Below are 20,979 nucleotides of genomic sequence, written 5' to 3'. Positions count from 1 at the left end.
TGCCTGTGTTATAACAGCATTCCTCTCTGCTCCCGAAGGGTTCTTTTACCTTAGAGCTTGCTCGCATGAGTATCACAGAATCCTTAGAGTTGGAAGAGACCTCTGAAGGCCATCTAGTCCAAACATGAAATGTGCAAAGAGATCAAGCATCTTATGTTAAGAACATGTTTGGTTTTCAAGCTAGTTTTTACCACATGAAACTCCTACTGGAAGGAGTCAAAGACATTTCCAGCAAATGGGGGAGTTGATGGCCTACTGTAGGGAACTTGCTTTAGTAGGGGGTCTGGACTTGATGATCTTCAGAGGTCCTTTCTAACACCTATGGTTCTGTGATTCAGTAATAGAATGTTGGGGCTAAACATTTAATGCCAGCTACTTTGAAACACTAGAAGAATGAAGAGAATTCCTAATAAGAAATATAGTCTAAAAAATAATGTAATTAGGGAGGTCTGAAAAGGCTGGGATTAGAGAATGAAAACAAAAATAGAAGGGAAGGAGGGAATCAAATTAACTATGATTTCTTGGATAAAATCCATTAATTAACCCATGTATTCCCCCATTCCAGAAAAAGAAACAGCTAAAATTGCTGTATTTATCTTCATTTAGATTTCTTCCTCTCTGGTTTTACTTGAAGTAACAAATCACTTTCGCAAGCTTGAGGTGCTATTTTAGGAATTGAATTCAGATATAAACATCTTTTGAGCTTAAAGATGGATAGATAACCTTGGGACAGAGGCATGAAATGTTTTAATGGTGTCAAGCCAGGATCACAAGTTTCTTTTGTAAATCATGCTAATCGCTTTTGACAGCAACTGACGTTGCTTCTCTTTTTTTTTTTTTCTGGCAATATCACTGAAGGTGTCGTGGCCCAAGGAACCAGTTATTTTCTTTGTGATCTGTGTTAGGAGAGAAATGTGCAAGTTGGACAGTGTCAGGGGAGTTTTATGCTCTGCAGCATGTCCCCTCCTTGTGCCGTGACAGTTCTGTCAATTGATTCTCTAGATAGCCACTTCAAAGAAACAATGCATTGCCCAAAGGATAATCTTTTTCTCCCTGTACAAGATGAATGTGATCAGCATCTGTCAGTGCTCATCATTTCCTGCTCCCAGTAGGATTACTCACCCGCAGGTTCTGGATGGTCTTTTCATCCCTGTCATCATCTCTGTAGAATTTCCCCAGAACTACCTTGAGCTCTGCTGTCTTGAGCACGATGGTCTTGCCCAGGTCAGTGACGCAGTGAGCTGCCACCACTACGGTGCGTTCGTTCACCAGGGCCCCACTGCAGATGAGGATCCAGGCTCCTTTTTTGAGACTGTTCTCTTTCACCCTGTTGGCTGTCCGGTAGATTGCTGCTTGCCAGGGCCACCTGGTAGAGGTCACAGCCTTCTGAAGAGTGATGTTTTCTGCTTTTCCGCAGACTGGGGAAACATGAACCAAGAATGAGGTGACACCTCTTCTCTATCAAAGCATCCAAATGTCATTCTTAATTCCTGCTTAGGATGTACTAGAATGAACCAAACTGCAATTGCAAACGTTAGAGATGGCTTTCTAATAAGCCTCTATCTCCAGCCTGCAAAATTCTAACATAAGAGTATTTTATATAGCTTAACAAGAGAAACACATTTGTTTTTCTTATGTTCTGAATTCCTGGCTGAAGTAGAAATGTAGAATTGGCACTTGAGTAGGTAAATTTTAAAGGTAACTTTATCAAACAGTGCTATAATGAGAAAGCTACATAAGAACTGAAAGAACACTTCTGATTCTTGCTTATGGTAAGGGCCAGCGGTGTACTAAAACCATTCCAGACCGAGTTGTGCTGCTCTAGAACCAGTTTTATTGCAGCTGAGCTCAAGCTTATGAGAATAGATTTGTCTTATAGTGGAACTTTGAACCAAATACATATAAATCAATAGCTATTCAAAGCAAAATGTATGCTCGATCCTAGGACTGTGCCACTATGGGTCAGACCTGGGAGTAAAATTTCCTGCGCTTGGGAAAGTTTGCTTAACACTCTACAATATCAACCCTTCTTTAGCAGATTATTTTAAGGGAAGAGCTGCTTTAAAACGCAGGCCCTCCATTGTTTTCCTTAAAGCTGGATGTAAGCAGTGTATTAAAGCACAGAGATGAAAGCAAAACCATATTTGCAATAATGCTACAGGAAAAGTGATAGCAAGGGTATGTTTTCAATAATGAGAGAACCACATTCTACCTTTGCTTGATGAAAGAGTAGAAAACCTGATGGCAAATTACATTGTTGAAAGCTTGATCCCTTTACCATCACCTACAGAAGTTCTACTGGTGGATAAAGAGTTGTCTGTCCTCTAGGCTTTATTGCTCCTTTCTCCCACCTGCAAGCATGCACAATCTACGCTGTTGGTATTCCCTGATTATCTAAGATGATTACACAGCTTGTTCCCCCATCAACCAAGAGATGTGTGCATTTGTTTTCCCCTGGAGACTCACTCGGAACACACACAGGGGCCCTTCCACTCCATTTTCCTGTCTTCAGACAAGTCCTCCTGCTGCTACCCAAGCGCCGGTAGAAGGGAGATATGCATTCATACTGAAGCTGAGTGTGCAGATGCTGGTACCCTGGGGGCAGGTCTCCGAATGGCAGTGCTGGCTTTTTGGTTGGGTAAATTTCAAGCTTTTGCTTGCTGAATGCAGATGAGTAAAGCTGATGCAAAGGTGTTTCCCTGTTTCAATGAACAAAGAACACACAGTTATAATAAAAACACAATAAGAGCCATCCTTCCATAGCTTTATCACTAGCTGTGTTCAGTATCATTTAAAAGCATGAGCAGTTTGTGAAAAAGGCAAGATATCTTTCCAACATAGCTGGATTGTAAATGGGAATACTGCTGGACTATTTTATTTATATATGTGCATATGTTTATAACTTGTGTAACTGCCTTATAACTACTTGTCTGTTCTTTTCATTTTATATTTTCATTTTATAGTTCCTGGATTATATCCATTTGCCTCTGGATGTGGAATAGTTTTTTTCACAAATGGTTTGAAATACTCTGGTTTTAAACAGGGAAATGACTCTAAGTTGGTGTTACCATAATTAATTCTCACTAGAGAGGAGTTAGGCACATCTTTTCTCTAGTGAGCACTTTAATAGGCAGTATTAGGAATTGATTCAGATTAAATCATGTTGATAAAGTTGCTTGATTTAGCAATTAACAGATAATAACATCACCACAGAGATTTCATAATTGCAATAATCACTAAGCTTCCATTTTGAAATTGTACTGATTAGCTGAAACATGGCATATAATTAAAGAAATAAATAGATGCACCAGCCTGGATATGGACCATAAGCTTGATGACTGTAATATTTAAATCTTCATCACTTAGGACCCATCCCTTGCTCTAATGGTTAAGAGCACATTTGTATATAAAAATCTATTTACACCTGAAAAATTAAGTGATGAATTAATTTCCCTTTCTATTTCCAGTATTGCCTGCATCCAGGAAAGCCACAAGGATGCTTTTTCACATGGGAATGCAATTTTTGGTTCAAGAGAGACTGCCTCCATCATTCAGAATCTGTGAGGAGATATAGGCATGGTGGTACTCAGTAAAAGTGAAGTTATTAAGAACAAGAGCAACCACAAGCTCCTTGTCCTTTGGACAAAGGATGAGAGCTGCTGTGGTCATGCAACGTCTGCCTGGTTTTATTCCCTACTTGTGTGTAACCCTGCAATGTTGCATTATCTACATTTGATCTTATCTGTGAAGTGTAGAACACACTTCAAGGCATAAAACCAGTTCACCTGCTTGAGATGCCACCATGATGCCATGCAGATGGGAGAATGGATGCACTCTGATACAGCTTGCATTAATATCAAACTTTTACAATAAAAAGACCTGTGTTCAAAAGTGAATCAAGACTTTCAAGTAAGAAAAATCTCTTGATGGCTCTGAAAGCCTCCTGGTGTTGTCTCAGGAACAGCTCTTCAACTCATATGCTGTAGACAGCTGGAGACTGGGAGACTACTTGGGGGAAGGGTGTGCTTGCCTTGTTGCTAACTTCAGGCACCTGCTACTGGCCATTGCCAGAGACGGGCTGTAGCTTGAGCTGGACCTTTATCCTGACCTTTTATGTCTGTTCTTAAGACCAAAAATGAGGATAGGTCTTGCACTGCATTGAAAAATAAATGAATCCTCTATTGAAAAAGCATGCTGAAATGATAAATGACTTCTTGGACAAATGCTAACCTGAACATTGCAGCTTAACTAGATTTAGTTTGTGCTCAATTCAAGAAAGCAGCAAAATGGCCAGGTAGGACAGCATCCAATCTTTCATTTCCTTCCTTTCTTCCTACTCTGCTTCTTCATCTTCCCCATGCTCATCCCGAAGCCGACTTTGTATCAACTATGCTGTATTGCTTTGGGTGATGAAATCTAACGGAGTCAGATTACATTGCCCTTTCTCTCCTCGAGCTCTCCCGGCTCATTTCTTCAGTAAGGTGATGTATTTTCACGTTTTAAGATTTGTTACTAGCCCCGGGGAACTGTTCCTCAGACTATTCTTGTACTTTGTTACAAGCTTGCGAGCTTAATTCTGACATGGTCCAGTACTTTGCATACTTCTGTGCTTTTCTTTCTGGCTGCCTCCTGCAGCTTGCAAACCTGTGCTCATTCAGACCTCCCTTCCCATCAGCTCTCTCAGCTCTCAGTGCTTGGTTGTCGGTAGAGTTCACAGGGAGTATTTCACAGGACTGGTTGTTCGATCAGGCTAAGACACGTAGGGTGAAAAGAAGAGGTGGGAAAAGCAATCACATTTTTCTTAAAGCTGTAGTTGAAGTATTGACGTTCTTACCTTGACTGGACCTGCATTGGCAGCACTTTCTGTCTCACCAGGTCAGAGATCTTTGGCTCTCTGCAGGCTAGAAAAAAATACGTTTCACAGTATTTTTCCACATTCATGGCTTATACTCATTTCCATCCATTCCTCTCACAAACAATAGGGGACTGGATTAAGAAAAGAGGCAGCAAGTTATATGCCTTAAAATAAGGAAAAGCCCTAAAACATAAAGCTTTAGAAAAATGCTATCCCACAGGTCTTGATCTATCCCATTTACAAACAGGGAAGCAACTCAGCATCTCCTGCACTGGGCAGTGGCAGATATGAAAGATTTGTCTGCCAGTGTGTCTGAATACCAGAGTTACACTGCCACAGCTGATGGTTATGAACCTGAACAAACTTTTGCAATACTGGAATTATATATTAAAAAAAAAAAAAAGCTTCATTTTCATCCCTATAGCCACACAGAGCTAATGCCAGTGAGTCAGCATAAGGCTGCAAGATATTACACACATCTAAAAGCCTCTTTGCGAGCGCTCCATGTGGGAGGAGCTGGGGACTCAGAATCTGAGGATGACCATAGAGTAACCTGAATATGCAGAAAATAAGAGAAGCAAAACCAAGGATTTCTAATTGTGCGTATTTTGTTAATTTGTTTTAAGACCAGAGTAAAATATTCAGCTTTATCACTTCAAATAACTCTGCTGGGATTTCCTTCCTGCTGCACAGAGCGGAAGAAACAGAGTCTATCAGGATGTGTTTCATTTGTATGTTTGAGCATTCATTTCTATGGGATTTAACAAAATCTTGTTCTTTGTGGTTACTGTGTATGTTAACCTTTATGTCATTATCAAAGTTAACATCAATAACGAAGCATTCCACAAATGGAGATGATTAGGGGCTTCAGGGAGAGAGTATTTCCATCTAAAATAACAGAATAAAGCAAACTCCCCAGGGGACAGATAAAATTCCTTATATTATCGTTACTTCAGTTAACAAAAAAATACAAATATCCTTTAGAATATGTTTCCAAAAATGCTTTGGGAAAATGAATTTGGCAGTTCCCCAGCCCAAATCCCTTCATCCATTCAGGTTTCCAGACATGCTTACAGTAGCCCCAGGTCAATAGCATAATTCCCTTTCTAGCCAAGTATTTAAAGTTGTGTTTCAGTGTTTTTGATGAATGCAGATGGTTTAAGAACATCCTCAAGTGATTTTCTAAACCAGACATTCAAGGCTGCCATCTACGAGCTTGGTCTTACAAGCTTCTACACTCAGGACTAGTCCTATTTACTTAAAAGGATTGTAAGAGGAGAGCTGCATCTTACCACATCAACTCTGATGAGGCAGTTATTTCTTTCTACTTCAATTCCCTGCTGATCTTTGATAATGATCTTACACAGATTTGTCCTATAAAGAGGGTAATAAGGTCTAGGGGAATATTTCTCTCCATCTTTAAAGATGGAAACATCTGCTGGAATAACTGGCATCTCTGGCAGCCAGTAATGGCAAACTACCATTCTCATTATCAGGTGTCAATCAGACAGAAAGTTCATTCTTAGGAAAAATTATTCTCTGGCCAGTGTAAAGTACATAAAATCTAGTTTAAAAAAAAAAAAAAAAAGCAGCTTTTATGAGTTGTTGTAAAAAAAAAGATTGTAAATTACCTTTAATACAGATTGGCTGCTTCCCTGACCATTCTCCATTGTCTTGGCAGGTCCTCTGTTCATTCCCACTAAGAACATAGGAGTTGTTACAAAAGAAAGCAATGACTGTGCCAATTTTTGCATAGCGTCCATTCAAGAGACCAGTGTCTTCCACTACTCTTCTGTAGCCATTGAGTGGGCCACCAGGATCTGAGCAGCTTTTTTCATCTAGAACTAACAATAAGGGGAAAAACAGTAACCATTTTATCAAGTTCACAGCATTATTTTCACCCATCAGATTGCTTGACTTTACATTCAGATGTTGCTTTACATTCAGATGTTGCATTACAATGCATGCTTAAGATACCTCTCTTTGACCCATCAGTCTTTGAGAAAATCAAATATTGAAGAAGCAATGATAATACAGACGTCTGTTAATAATACACATCTTTGTCTGTGTTAAAAGCATAAGATTCTCAAATTCTTAAGAAGTCTTTAAAACTTGGCTGACAATTCTGAAGAAGAACTTTGTCTCTGCATGATGTTGATGTCCCATTATCATTAACACGACTAATTCAGGGGCATAAAAGTATGCACTTAAGCTATTTACACAAAACAAGCCCTTGGCATCCTTTTCCCGTTTCTACACTTCCAGTACTTCACTGGTCTTGGATAATAAAACTAGACTACTAAATTTTGCTTTTATGTTTGGTTGCATTTTGGTCTCAGCACTGACAGAGATCTCAATAGTCCAGGAAAATAAAGGAATTTAAAGAGAACACATATATATATATTTACTGATACTTAAAGTTTAATGTGAAAATTCATAGGCATACTGCATATAAAACCTCTTCTACTTCTTCCTTCTCAATATTTTCCCCTTCTTTTTATTTGCTGTTTTGTTTATTTTTCTCATAATGAACTTAATTTTTTGGCCTAAATCTAGATGACGGTATTCCCTTTGTGATGCCTCACTTCACAAAAGCACCAATGTGTAACAAAACACTCAAGTATTTATTTAAATCTCCATGTAATCAGCACAGCAGCAGCGTATAGGTATGGCTCTGACCTGTTCCTGTATCCTCACGTTTCCAGGGCCCAGCTCAACGAAGTGTAGTGAGCTCATAGTGAACTGTGGCAGTTCAATGAAGAGCATCTGCTCCTAACATGGAGCAGATATTTCAAATAAATCATATTTTTCAGCACAATTCATACTGAAAAACCAAGGAGAGCTCAACTACTTCTCAGCCAGGAGAAAAGGAAAAGCCAAGCCTCATGTCAGGGGGAAGTTTTTTATTGAGAGACTGGTGAGGTGCTGGAACAGGTTGCCCAGAGAGGTTGTGGATGCTTTATCCCTGGTGGTGTTTAAGGCCAGGTTGCATGCGGCCCTGGGCAACCTGATCTAGTACTTGATCTAGTGGCTAGCAAACTTGCCTGTGGCAGGGGGGTTGAAACTTAATGATCCTTGAGGTTTCTTCCAAAACAAGCCACTCTACGATTGTATGATGCTATGATTCTCATCTCCTTTTTCATTTGGATCTATCTTTCTCCCCTATACCTCACAGGCTCTCTCACTTGTGAACCATAGATGACTTTTAACTTTACAGCAGCTAAAGACTGCAAGAATAACCAACAGTATAATGTTTTATTTGCAAGCCAATTTGTGTACTGATATCTAGCCTGGAGGCATCTTGTGACGAGCAGAGCATGTATTTACAAATGTACCTAATCTGGACTAAGTGAGTCAATGAAAGCCTTCTCTTATTTCATCACGTTTACTAACTTGAATCATAGTTCTCTTCTGCTCAAGGTTATGATTTTTCTGATGGATTAAAAACATCTGGGAAGGAGAGACCCAAATCACACCGCCAACACTCCAGTAACAGCCAAGTCTAAAGACAGATGTTTCACTAGAGACATAATTTAGCAGGAACCTATTGCATTTATTGCAATTGAAAGTGTTCTGTCTAGATAGAAGAATGCCTTTGCTTGTTTTTCAGATGAACTTATATACAGCTGCTTCATAATATTCTCCACAAAATCTGCTTTGCTTGCCATTGCACACTTGTGAAAGCACTATTCAAATTGATATTAAGTGTACTTGAATATGGAAATAAAATTGTGCCAAATGAAACAGATAAAAATTAGTCTCTTTGGATAGGAAGAAGGGGGTTTGGAATTTCACAGATGAATGAGTATGAATGATAGGTCTGCCATAGGCATGCAAACTTGCACAGCAAGAAGGAATAGAAATTTCTCTTTCAATAGTTTTAGTCTAGGATAGGAATGCTGTTAACGTAAGAGTCTATTCTTCATGCAGTAAGCCCCAATCACCTCCACAGAGAGCACCACACTTCTGCAGAGAAGACAGCAAAGGTACATAGCAATGGAAGTAGCTACTCATTGATGCACAAAGACCCTCATTTGATTTTGGTTCTAGAAATTTTGTTTGTGTGTAAGGAGGACATATGCCTTTGAGGAGATAATTTTTCAAGTCATTTGATTTTAGTCCTTTTTTTTTTTTTAGTAAATCTTGAGAGCTTGGGCTTCAGCAAAGTAAAACAAAAATCCCTAGTGATTCTTAAAGGTGGGATGAGATATGAACAGCATGCTAAGCCATGGATCTACCAAATTTCAAGTGAAATTTGGATATTCTAGTTTAATGGGAATACAATGGCTGAAACATTTAATAAGAATCAAAACTTAAAGTGACCTTACCACATTCAGGATGATGTGTTGACCAAATCCCATCAAGCTGACAGTAGGCAACGTGGCTGCCTTTTAAGCTGTAACCCGCGTTGCACTTGAAGTAAACCTGGGCCCCGTATTTAAAGTCATCTCCTTCCACAATACCATGAGCGGGAGCACCTGGAGTCCTACACATCACCACTGACAGTTCAGATATTTCAAAAAAATCCACTTTATTACAAAAACAGGACTGTGTTAGGTTGATTCTTTAGAACAAAGAAAAACCAATTAAAATGGGCAGGAGTAAAAATAAGACAAAATTTCAGAGAGTTGTTTAAACCTCAGTTCTACACACACTTACATATATTTAACTTTTCAAAACTCCCCTAGAGCCATTCAGTTCATTGGGATTATTCAACTGCGTGAAACGATCATATCCATAAGTGTGTATTGTACTGTTACAGCTTTCATTTGCTTCAAACACTGTCCTTCCTCCTAAAGAGAGACTTTGCATTAAGTACCATGCATGGTCAACAGAAAACTTAGGTTCTTAAAAGCCTTATATTGAAATTCTTTTAAATTTTCAAATTCTTCTTTCCAAGTTTATATACTTTTTGAGAAAACCTCACTGAAATATAAAAGCATTGTTATTTGTAAAGGTCAAACATTACCACAATGACATTAAAAAGGTATTTCGATTATTTACCAAAATGTGATATTTCCACAGGGTTTGCTCTATTGGGAAAATACCAAAAGACAATGGTGTATTTATCTACTGCAAGTAGTAAATATTAAACATCCTAAGTAAGATTTCTCTGAGAACATCAAATTAGCCATACCAAACCAGACCGAAGCTCCATCCAGCACAGAGTTCTGGCTTCGATGGCAGGAAACAGCAGATTTGTAAAAGGAATATAAAAAGAGCAAGCATATAGAATGCTTTCCTGACATAATCTAGGAGCATTTCATAATTTGAGGCTCAAAATATGGTGGTATCTTTGGCATAACATACTCTGGTAATTTTTTTAATGTTTGTTTGTGTTTTCCAAAGTCAGCTACATACTTGGTGTTATATGCTGTGGCAGTTAGTCCTACAGAGTAAGTGTAGTGTGAAAAATGCACTGCCGCCTTAAGTTTGGTTTTCAGCCCGCCACCTGATAACTTCATTTGATGCTCTATTTTCTCCACTATCAGAGACAAAGAACGCCCTTCTCCAAGTCACTTTTTAGGATCAATTTTCTGTATTAATGTAGAAATAAAAAATTAAATGTAGGAAATGCAGGTTCTGGTGTATACAAAGTTGCCCATCTCTTCGAGTTTCTCTGGCTTTGTCTGAGACATTCATTGTGGAAAACTGCACAGGGATTCTGTGCGAGATGTAGCTATGCATATGGGCTTTTTACCCAGAAGCTGCAGCTCTCTGTGGTAGATAGATAAATGCAACCAAGATCATCTCTGCTTTATGCTTTTAGAATTTGACTTCCTTTTGTGTTTTGCTTTGTAGCTACAAAGAATGTTGCTTACAGCCAAATTGTGATCTTTACATTTGCAGAGGAAAAACTTTTCTAAGGCCTCAGGCCTGTAATCCTTACTCAGAACACACATGAATGCATCTATTTATAATGGAGCACGGACAATTCAATTATTCACATAAGGAAGAGATTCTTGAGTGAGTAACAGTTCTGAAGCAGTAGCACTCCCAAGAACAAGGCACCATTGAAATTCCCCTCATTTTACAGATTACTACAAGCATCAAACAATGATTTGGCAGAATCATGTGTGCACTACTAAGCACAAGCCGTGGAAAGAAAAACTGTCTAACATGTAAGCATTAGAGAGGGGCTTTGACTCAGTACTCCAAATCAAAACACATCCAGTTAAAGGAGCTCAACACTTCCTCTTAGCTGTGAGTGACCTGCATGAGTATCATCTTCTGCATAGCAACAAAATTCAACAAAAATTCATTCCTAGCCCATGATATATTTCACGTGAAATGTATTCACTCATATATATGTGTATACACAGGCATATATATAAATGAAAGAAAAATAATAGGAATAATAAGAAAAATAATACGTTCTAAATCCTCAGAACACTCATCATTTCAGTCACTTAGTATTCCCAGTCACTTCTTCATATCTGTCTCTAGATGTCAATTCATTGCACCACATTTCTATTTCTCTTTTTCAGTGTAAAGTCACACTCAGCTTATCAAATGAAAAAAAAAAAAAGATTATTTGAATCATCTGTACACCATTTGGAGTACTCCTTTTTATCATAAATACAAGTTTTACTTCTACTTTAATTCAGCTCTGCCAAGCAAATCTTTTGGTGCTTTTGTATTCTAGGTCCATCCTGGAAAAAAGAAAAAAAACAAAAAACAAAAAAACAACTTACCCAAGCTACACTTACTTTTAACCTAGAAACTGTAAGTATTTGTTCTTGTTCTGTCTCCTAAGTGATTAAGATATTCTGTTTCTAGCCCTTGTGATCTGCTCTGCTTGCCAGGCTTTCTTTAGTTTCTCTGTGCCAATGTTACCCAGCTGGAATAACTCTAGTTTTACTTATGAGATAAATTCAGCAGTTTGTGCACAGATACATTTAGGAATTATGGCCTAGAGTAGAGGATGTGGAGGCAGAAGGTCATGAGATCTAATCATAGCTACAAAACTGCGGTCACGGGTAAGTTGCTTCATTTGCTGCATCTATCAAAAGAGAGCATCCTTTTCCTCTCAGGGATGTTATAAGCATTAGTTCATATCCACTCATGTCACAGAGTCACTGTGGGGTTTCTCTGATTGCAAAACAGCCAAGTATTATTAAATACATGGCCCTGCTGTTGTCCCTGCCTCTATCTGCTGGTTGTCTGTTCTCTTGTAACATGGGATCCCCCATGGCCTGTCCCAGTCTGTGAACTGTGTCACCGGAGACATGAGTAATCACTTTAAATTCTATTTAGATAGTTATGTAAACTTATTCTTTTTCTCTACAAGTTTAATGTGTTTGTGAATCCTGAATTGTTCACTGCATCTGTATACCACAGCTGAACTGCATTTTCAGCTGTATTATCTAGCCTGAAAGTCACACACAGTTGCTCTAGTATCTGCCTCTGATGTTTTGAATTTGAGCTCTGTAGCTTTCTTCCTCCTTCAGTTTGACTTGCCTTTTACCCCTCTCAGCTGATAGGTTTCAGGCAGCTCATGGCACTGTATCCCTTTACTTGTGAATATTTCAGGTAATTTTGGAATTTTGAAGAGTTCATCATGAAGGGAATCCTAGTTTCTTGTGTGCTTCATCCAATTTGCTCTTTCCATTTGGGAATGGCTTCTCATCAAGAGTATGACTTTGTTGGGCTCTTACATCTTTTAGAATGTGTAGTATATTCCACTATATATATTCCAGTATATAATTTTAGGACAGCATCCTTTGTCTGAGATATCTTACTGAAGTCTTTCAGGATTCTCTCCTGGTGTATGACTATACCCACCTCTCCAACAGACATTTCTCAAAAGACCAAAAATAAAGAAAAACAGGAATATTCTGTAAGTGTCGTTCATACCTAGCTCTGGTTACACATCTAGTCCTCTGGTTACACACAGTGGCCAAAAAATCCAACCATCTGAGCTGACCCAATTCCCTTTAGTTTCTAAGCTCTGTAAAATATCTGACATAGCATCAGATTCCCTTGTCTAGGCAAAATGAGCCTGGCTCTACTATCCACTGAGTACTTCTGAATATCAGACCAAGCAGTTCTCTCTGCTTGGTTCAGCTTTGACAGCTATGAGGGCTGGATTTCCTTGCATGTGCCATCTCTTACCTTACCCTTGCCCAGTGTAGTGAAAATGCTAAGTCACAGCCTGAACCAGTGATTGAGCACCTGCTGGGAAGGCAGGGCCAACTCAGGAGAGTTCAGGTGCATGCAGTGTACCTGAGCAACTGGAAGGGGTGGAGCCAGGATCCATCCCTTCCCAGACCACATTTAAGGGTTGGGAGTGGAAGTGAATGTGTCTCTTGCTGGAGGTTCTTGCCTGCCTGGGGTGTTCTGAAGGTAAGCAGTTTGTTTCCCTCGTTTTTGCGTCTGTTGTATTTGGGTTTGTTCTCGTTTGCTGTTGCTAAAGACTTTGTCGCTCTGCTGTTATCATGGTATTTTCCATTCCCTTATAACATTACATACAGCCATCCCTATTCAACATGAAGCTCTCTCCTAGCCTCACCTGTGCCTGGTCCAGTTTGGCTGCTGTGGCAGAGGTGGGGCTGTGAGACTTTTGGGTAGCATTTTCTCAAAAAGTGGCTGCTGGGCTCATTGTGGGTACAAACTGTTCTTAGGCCATTAGTCAGGCTGCTCAGTTCTATGTGAAGTACGTGATTTCTATTGCCCTGTGACTCAGTTTCCTACCTTTGGGCTGTATTTAATATTTGTGGTGTGTTTGGTATTAATTGCTCATAGTAAGAGAGGAAGCAGTAGGAAAATCTGCTTTGATGAGCTATGGGAGAACTTTCCCTCTCACTCAACAGTGCTTTAAAGAAGGAATTAGCATCTATAGTTCCTATTCTTAAAGGCTTTAAAAGCATTTCTCTTGTGTTAGTGCAGTGCCTTTAGAACAGCAGCCACTGCCTGACTTTCCATAAATTATATCTTACCTTTTTGTCTGAGTGTGCTTTACAAAAGAGAGAGAAGGCGAAGCAAATGATAAGGTAGAGAGTTTCAAACAGAATTATCTGAAGAATATCTATGAAAGGTACTGTGAAGTCAGCCAAACTCACCCCAAACTGTAAGGTTTGAGACAAACTGGCAGAAATGTAACTAAGACTGCCAGGGATTTCCAGCTGCAGTGTTCAGTTTTTACACCTTTCTCTCCACAAAAAGAACACCAAGGCTACCAGGAATCCAGAAAATGGGCTAGGTGGCTGAAAAGTTACTCTATCAGATGGTAATGTACAACCAAGTATGAAAGATTTCATGAAAGGTCTGCCAAAAATGTATGAGTAACTCAGAGACTATGTCTGAGCTGATCCCATTCTTTATGTAATGGTGCTATCACATCCATACAGGCTCTGGGGTTTTTATACCTAGAAAATGAAGGAAATGAAATTGAGAAAAGGTAAAACTAGTGTCAAGAAAAAATAGTTTTGAGAAAAGACTAGGAACTAGAAATGATTACTCTGATCATGCAGAACTGAAAATTGCAATAATCTAAGAGCTAAGACCAGGAAGGATGCAGCAAAACATCTAAAGGAAGACAGACGTTTAGATCTAGGCAGGATAAAATTATGAACAGAATTGTGAAGAAAAAAACTCTATAGAAGGCTCCTTGACAAGTGCTTAAATGACATAGTAGGATGTAAAGGGAAATGACGTATCTCAGCATTTGAAAAATGAAAATCCAGCTAGGAAAAAAGAGTAGATTTTGGAGAGAACAGGCTGGCACTACCAACCCCATTATGAGCTCAGAGACTTCTTTAATTTTTCTGTGCTTTGTTACACGGTGTTGTTCCTCAAAAGTCCCATAATTAATCTGTACAGACACAAGGACAACCCTTGTTGCTTTAGCATGTGAGGCAACTAGTGGCCTGATAAAGCTCTGTACTGTTCATATAAAAGTAAAGGAGAAAGGTGTGAAACTTGGTGGACAGAGACAACTTGAGCAGAAATGCTGAACCATGGTAACTGCTGTTAGGAGAATAAAAAGCAAAACTGCCTCAAGTATCTGTGTAACAAATTCACGCGTTCCCAATAAAACTCATTACCCTTCTTGTTTCTTACTTTGTGTCTTGAGGGGGGAAAAAAAAAAAAACTTTGTCCCATATGAAACATAAAAATGGCTCCACATTTTGCAGATAACTTTCTGCAGTCTGAGAAGAACTAGACTAGAGGAACAGCAAGTTCTTGAATTTTTAAGTAAATGCTCCATTATTAATAAAAACAGCGCAAATTCCTCTCTTTTCAATTATAACTAGGAGACATTCCTCAGATCTGAATTATCTGCCATTTAGAAATAATTTTCATGCTCATTTCATCACCAGTGAGATAAGTTAGGTGATCTGTAAGGCTACATTTTTCTCTCATCAATGTCCTTCAAATATTGCCTGATAGAATTATCATTTGCTCTTGTCCCAGGATCCTTTCATTAAATGAACACTATTCTTTTTTTTTCTGCTGCCTTCTTCTCACCCACTTCCTCATTAAATAATATATACCCCCTCACATAAATCATACATTATCTCTAAATTTTGCACATCTTATTCAATAAAAGATTGCATACCTGAAATAAATCTCATTTCCCATTGCTGTTACTAATGCAGGGCTTACATCTCCATTTTTGTCCTCCCTGGAAGACTGGGTGGAAGAGCTAGTGATTTCATGGGTTCGACAGAGGATCTTTTAATGCTGCTGCTGCTAGATAAATTGACTTTGTTGCACGTTCCCAAGTCAGATTGGATTTCAGACTGGCATGTGCTAATGTGTATAGTACATTTTGGGGTGGGATTTTTTTAGTGGTTTTGGGGAAAAGTTCTATTTAGTTGTAGCATTGCTTTCACATAGGGTGTGCTGGCAGGCTCAGTGGAGGCCAAGCTCTGAAAATGGCCACATATCTGCATTTGGTGATGAACTGGAGGGTAGAGCATCTTGGTTCTGTGCATATGTCTTCTGCAACCAGAAAGCTACAGACCTGCTCTGGGACACACAGTGCCATCATTATAGACAAAACCTGGCTAATAACTGACAGAAAAAGCCCGAAGAGCATTTTTTTTTTTTTTTTTTTTTTTTTTTTTTTTTTGTCAGGAGAAAGCCTGTCATTCTTTTCTCCTGGGAATGGTACCATGACCCAGCATGCTGATAGAGGCCACAGCCTTTATATCTCTACAGAAGAGATATACAGGAAACTTTAGCATTAGGATTTAGGGTACTGAGCTTTAGGTATTTCTGGCTGCGCAGCAGTCTGGCTGGCAAGGTGCACTGGAGCCAGATAACATGGAAGCCCTAGAAATCGTAGCCTCAAGATGTTGTTTCTGAAGGGAACAAAAAATGCAAAATTGGAAGGTTTTTTTTCCTCTGATTATGTAAATAGTTTTTTTAATTTCCATCAGAAAACACACTTTTTTTTTTTTGAAAAGTAAATTTATGAATACAAAACCATTCTAATATTTATTCAGGTCATGAAGTTTTGCACTTTCTGCCTGTGGCCAGCCCTGCTCAGGTCAATAGTGATGACTCCCATCAGGTTTGATTTTTGGCCTCTAAGACTCTGTTTTGAATAGAATATTGTTTTAACTTTTATCTTGAGGGCAAGTCTGACTACCTGAGTATCACTATGTAGCTGTTCATAATGTTTATAGTCTTTTAAAATTCAGAAATACAATGTATACATTTCACCTCTGAGAAAGCTACAGCACAGAAATATTATGTGATTTAGCAGGAGGCAAAGGGTAAGTGAGTGGCAGAGCTAGGAGAAGAGCTGTTATCTCCTGATACTCCTACTAAATTTACTCGTAAACTGACCCAGCTTTGTGCAGAAATCAGCATTAAATAACTATACTATTACATAATCCTACACACTGCTTTCAGTAGTGCTGTTTTATGCTGTGGTCATGAGCTAATCTGGAAGCAGATAGCACTGAAGTTATGGGGGAATCACCTGCAAGCAGCCTAGCAGTTACTGCAGGGTAGCAGGATGCCCTTTGCACATCAGAGTATTGCCCTCAGTCTTTTATGGAATTTTCTTTCTGTTTAGTAACCTGCTGAATCAAGGCCCGTTCCCCTTTCGTATTTCTGTAATTAGCTTAAAGAGCTTCTTTAAGTATGAATTCTGAAAATTTGTCATTTGCACTCAGCTTATTTTCTAGTCTAGGCCCTTGAGCTCTGAGTTCACATAAACCTCTTGACATTGTTTATTTCTACACTTGTCCCTTCTGATCCCAGTGTGCACCCACAGGTGAGGATGCCCCAGGTTCTCACAGGGTTTGCTGCCAGAAAAGATCTGATGTGGGGGAGGACTCAGATGGCTCTTTACAGACATCATCCCTCTGCAGCTTGGCATAGCAGCCCAGGGATGGCTAATGCCTAACACATAAGCCCACAGATACTAACTTTAGCCAAAAGCATAAGGACATTGACTGTCAAAATGTTTCTGGAACAGCTGTGTCCTCATAGTGAGGGAACGAGATTAGGGAATTCAGGAGGCTGTGGTTCAGACTGCTCAGGAGAATTCCTTTTTTATTTCTCCTCATAAGCAGTGAACAGGACTTTCAGTCAAGTATATGACTTTGGCAATGGGTTTGATGAAATAGATGCCTCAGTGTGTCAGGTCACACTGCAAGGAGGGAAACTGCCTCCACATTCATGTTTCAGGAGCCCCAGCCTCCTCTAGCTCTGTTCTGCTTTCTTTCTGACTTCAGAGCTCTCTGCAGGCTGGGGCTGTGGACACCATATGCCTGCTGATGGCCTCACTGTGTACCTGAGGTCCACCAGTAGGACACTGGATATAGCCACCATAGTCCTGGGGCAGAATATATATATTTTATATACATATATATATATAACAGTGTATAATACCACTCAGATTTCATGCTGAGTTACTGACACATAAGAAACCCACTCTGACTAGCACCTCATAGAGCAAGCAGTGTTAGTTGTAGTGGAAATGTCCTTCTCTCTGTGACCCTGCTGGCGCCCTTCTGGAGCTGTAATCCTTTCAGCTTTGCTCTTACAATGAGCTCCATACACAGAGAAAGAGCCTGGCATCTTCTTATGCTCTCAAGATTGACTCTCAGCTCCAGCTCTCCTAAATAAATGGTAACAGATACTTCAGGGATCCCCCTACATTCCCTTTCTCTCTACCACCTCCTGAAAGATCCCACCTCTCCCACACGGGAGACCACTGCTGACTAGGAAGCAACACATTGACAAACAGCCCAACTGTTCTCCTCTAGACCCTGGCAAGAGCTGGATGTGAATGACAGCAGGCAAGAATCAAGGCCATCAGCTTTGCTTTGTGACAGTCATTCTTCCCCACAGCAAGAGCGATCTACTGAGAGCTGAATTGCTTTGGAGGGCAGGTGGTCTTGGTCACGCCTCTGAAATAAATGCTTCACAGGGGCTGATGTGTGTACATAGGTCGTACCTGAACAAGCTGCTGATACCTGGTTTGCTTGCTTGTCTTTGTTGCGTGTCAGTGCTTACTTTTCAGGGCTGGCAGGCTCTGGGTTTTAGGTGAGAGAAGGGCTACAAGTTTACAAGCAGCAATCAGGAGGAGGTGATCATGGAAGGTGAATATTCATGAAGGCTGGGTTGAAAAAGTTTGGCTTCTCTTAAAAAAAAGCAAGATTCTCAAAGCAGAGAAAAAAATACATGCAAACACTATGCAGATCCTCTACAGGAACTGGCAAGGACACTATGATAGAAAGGTGTTCACAGTGGTTGCGGTGTTTTTTTTGAATGAAGTCTTGGACTATGAAGCTCAAAAGCCTCTCTTGCTGTTGACCTTTGCCAGTCTTCACTCTTCACATTAATCCTGGAAATGTCTAAGTAAATCATAACAAGAGTAGCTCATCAGCCAACCCTGTGTACTGGAGATTGTAGATTTCCAGTCCTGTTTTCTGGGCCTCCTCACTTTTGCAGCAGTTCCACCAGCTAGGAATAATTGCACAAAACTATGACATAATCCCTACTGAAATTCAAATCTTTTCATTCCCTTCCAGCCAATTGGAGCTTACCCCTGATGTTTTCCAGCTCCCTGCTTCCGTGAATGAGACAGTATCCATGTGAAAATATGCTTGGATCACCCACTGTGATTTATTCATCCGGAGGCAATTTGGAGCTTGTTCCTTACAATTAGCTACTTGATCTTTATCAGCATTGTTCTTGGCCCTTAGAAAGTTGTGTCTCTAGGTACAACCTTTCCGGTACTCGTATGGCCTAGTTAATGATATAACTGGACCTGTTTGTGCATGGGATACTGGACTGAGCAAGTCCTAAGGATCTTCAAAATACTCTTTATTATCAGCAAGAACTAATACATAGAATAAGTTTCCCCAGTGTGTCTTTTGGAAAACATCATAATATCACGCTGCAGGGGAGAGCACCATCTGCTCAGAGGGAAGATTGTAGGGCCACAGAGAAGCTGATACACACATTATTACACTAAATTACAAAGGAGAATAAATCATCTCGAGGTGTTTCATTTTGGAGATGTCAGCTTTCCAGCTAAGCAGGGACAAGCCTAGGCAATGCTGGATGAAAATGATGTTCTAAAGACGTTCATGTTGCTCTGGAACTACGTTTGTAAATGCGTATTAGCTATAACAGGAAAACAGCGTTTCATGATGTAGATTCACTCTGTTGTAGCTGGCAGCATAGTTTATACAGCCTTTTGCAGGGATCTAAGCTGGATTTCAGAAAGAAAAGAAGATCTGGCATTGCCTGTTTAAGAAAAAGAGATCAAAATTACAAAGTGTTGAGATGAGGGTGTAGGGAAAAGGAAAATGAAGGAAATTAAAAAGCAGGAGAATACTAAAGAAGTAGAAGGGGGATCTGATTGGCTGTGAAAAGCAGTTGCTGGCCTCTCGAAGCATACAAAGAGGAGTATGGGAGCCATAAGAGAGAGCAAGTGGGATACCATTTGTGTCATCATTCCTGCCACCTGGGGCCATCCCGCTTTGATAGTGTTTTGTATCAGCTGCAAACAGTATGCAAGGCAGTGGAATCATGCCCATGAGTACCACAAAGGGAAGCGTGTAAGGTGCCTGGTGCAAAGATTGAGTGTAAAACCCCCAAGGAGGAACAAAGCCTTTCAATGAACTTTGGGGTTGGGGAAAAGAGTGAAACTGTCAGCATTTCAGTACACTGGTTATTCTAGCAAGCCTTCAGGGCAGTTTTAAGGTTACTCCAAAGCAGTGCAAGAACCATGCAGTCTGTACATTTGCACCTAAGAAGCTATGAGCTGTAGATCAGTTGTCTTCAGAAAGAACAAGAAGCAGCTAGAGGCAGAGACCTCAAATCTATAGTTTACTCTGGGTCTAATTTCTTCTAGCTCCAAAGAAATCAAAGGACACATGCCTTCCCCCTCAGCTAGGAGGCAGAAAACTTCTCCACTGGCAATTTGCAGCTATATACCAGCCTCTGTAGTCTGCAACTTTGCAAAGGGTAGGAGAGACCCCAAAGTGTGGTCAGTGATGCAGTGTTTTATTTTTGGCTGGCTTTGGAAATTATTCTGTGCTGAAAAATTGATTTGTACCACATGTTAGAGCAGACCTGTGAAGATGACTTTGTCTCCTAAGTGATCCACTGATGAAGCAATGAGGAAAAGGATTTGTTCTGTTCAGAATGGTAAGAAGCTTGGGCCAAACTGTCCTACTATAACACTGATTGATCTTTTTACGTAGCAAGTCATACCAGGGACAGTCCTAGGAATAGTTTTACTCTGAGGCATGTTAGCAGACAGAGGAAAATGCTGAGGACTGTTCTGGGGTGGGGGAAGTGGAGATTTCTTATGAATTATCCTTGGATGGATTTCATCTCAGAAATGACAACTTTGGATTTAGATGATAGCAATGCCTGGAACCATGCCCTGGGCAGGATATCATGTTCTTTACCAGAAAGTTCTTCACCAATTATCCTTTTTGAAAAGCTTAAAAAATTGGCTATTTAATAAACATTAAGAAAATAACAAAGGGATGGGAAGAATTATCTATAAAGTCATTATCTTGTCTCTTTAAGCCTTGATGTCAGCTATAGTTACTCACTAGTGTTTCAAACCACTGCAAAATATTAGGAAATCAAGCACTGCTAAATGATATTAGCAGCTTCCTCACAGACTGTATGAGTTG

General features: G+C 39.8%; 1 protein-coding gene across 2 annotated transcripts in view; it reads right to left on the bottom strand.

Annotated features, from left to right (window-relative positions):
• The window catches only part of PAMR1 (peptidase domain containing associated with muscle regeneration 1), a 54,372-nt gene that overhangs the window by 933 nt on the left and 32,460 nt on the right, over nucleotides 1-20,979 (bottom strand). Inside the window, exons 7-11 of one of the 2 annotated variants that reach the window (XM_065754981.1) lie at nucleotides 9,184-9,384; nucleotides 6,487-6,699; nucleotides 4,835-4,901; nucleotides 2,467-2,699; nucleotides 1,123-1,418 (exon numbers count right to left, since the gene is read on the bottom strand). In XM_065754981.1, the coding sequence (XP_065611053.1) occupies nucleotides 1,123-1,418; nucleotides 2,467-2,699; nucleotides 4,835-4,901; nucleotides 6,487-6,699; nucleotides 9,184-9,384 (1,010 nt within the window). The remainder of the gene's footprint in view (nucleotides 1-1,122; nucleotides 1,419-2,466; nucleotides 2,700-4,834; nucleotides 4,902-6,486; nucleotides 6,700-9,183; nucleotides 9,385-20,979) is intronic. The other variant, XM_065754980.1, reaches the window with a different exon arrangement.

This window comes from Cyrtonyx montezumae, unplaced genomic scaffold, assembly GCF_038088225.1.
Source record: "Cyrtonyx montezumae isolate F1298 unplaced genomic scaffold, pur_monq_1.0 scaffold_10, whole genome shotgun sequence".
Lineage (NCBI taxonomy): Eukaryota > Metazoa > Chordata > Aves > Galliformes > Odontophoridae > Cyrtonyx > Cyrtonyx montezumae.
This window is presented reverse-complemented; position numbering and strand designations above follow the sequence as displayed.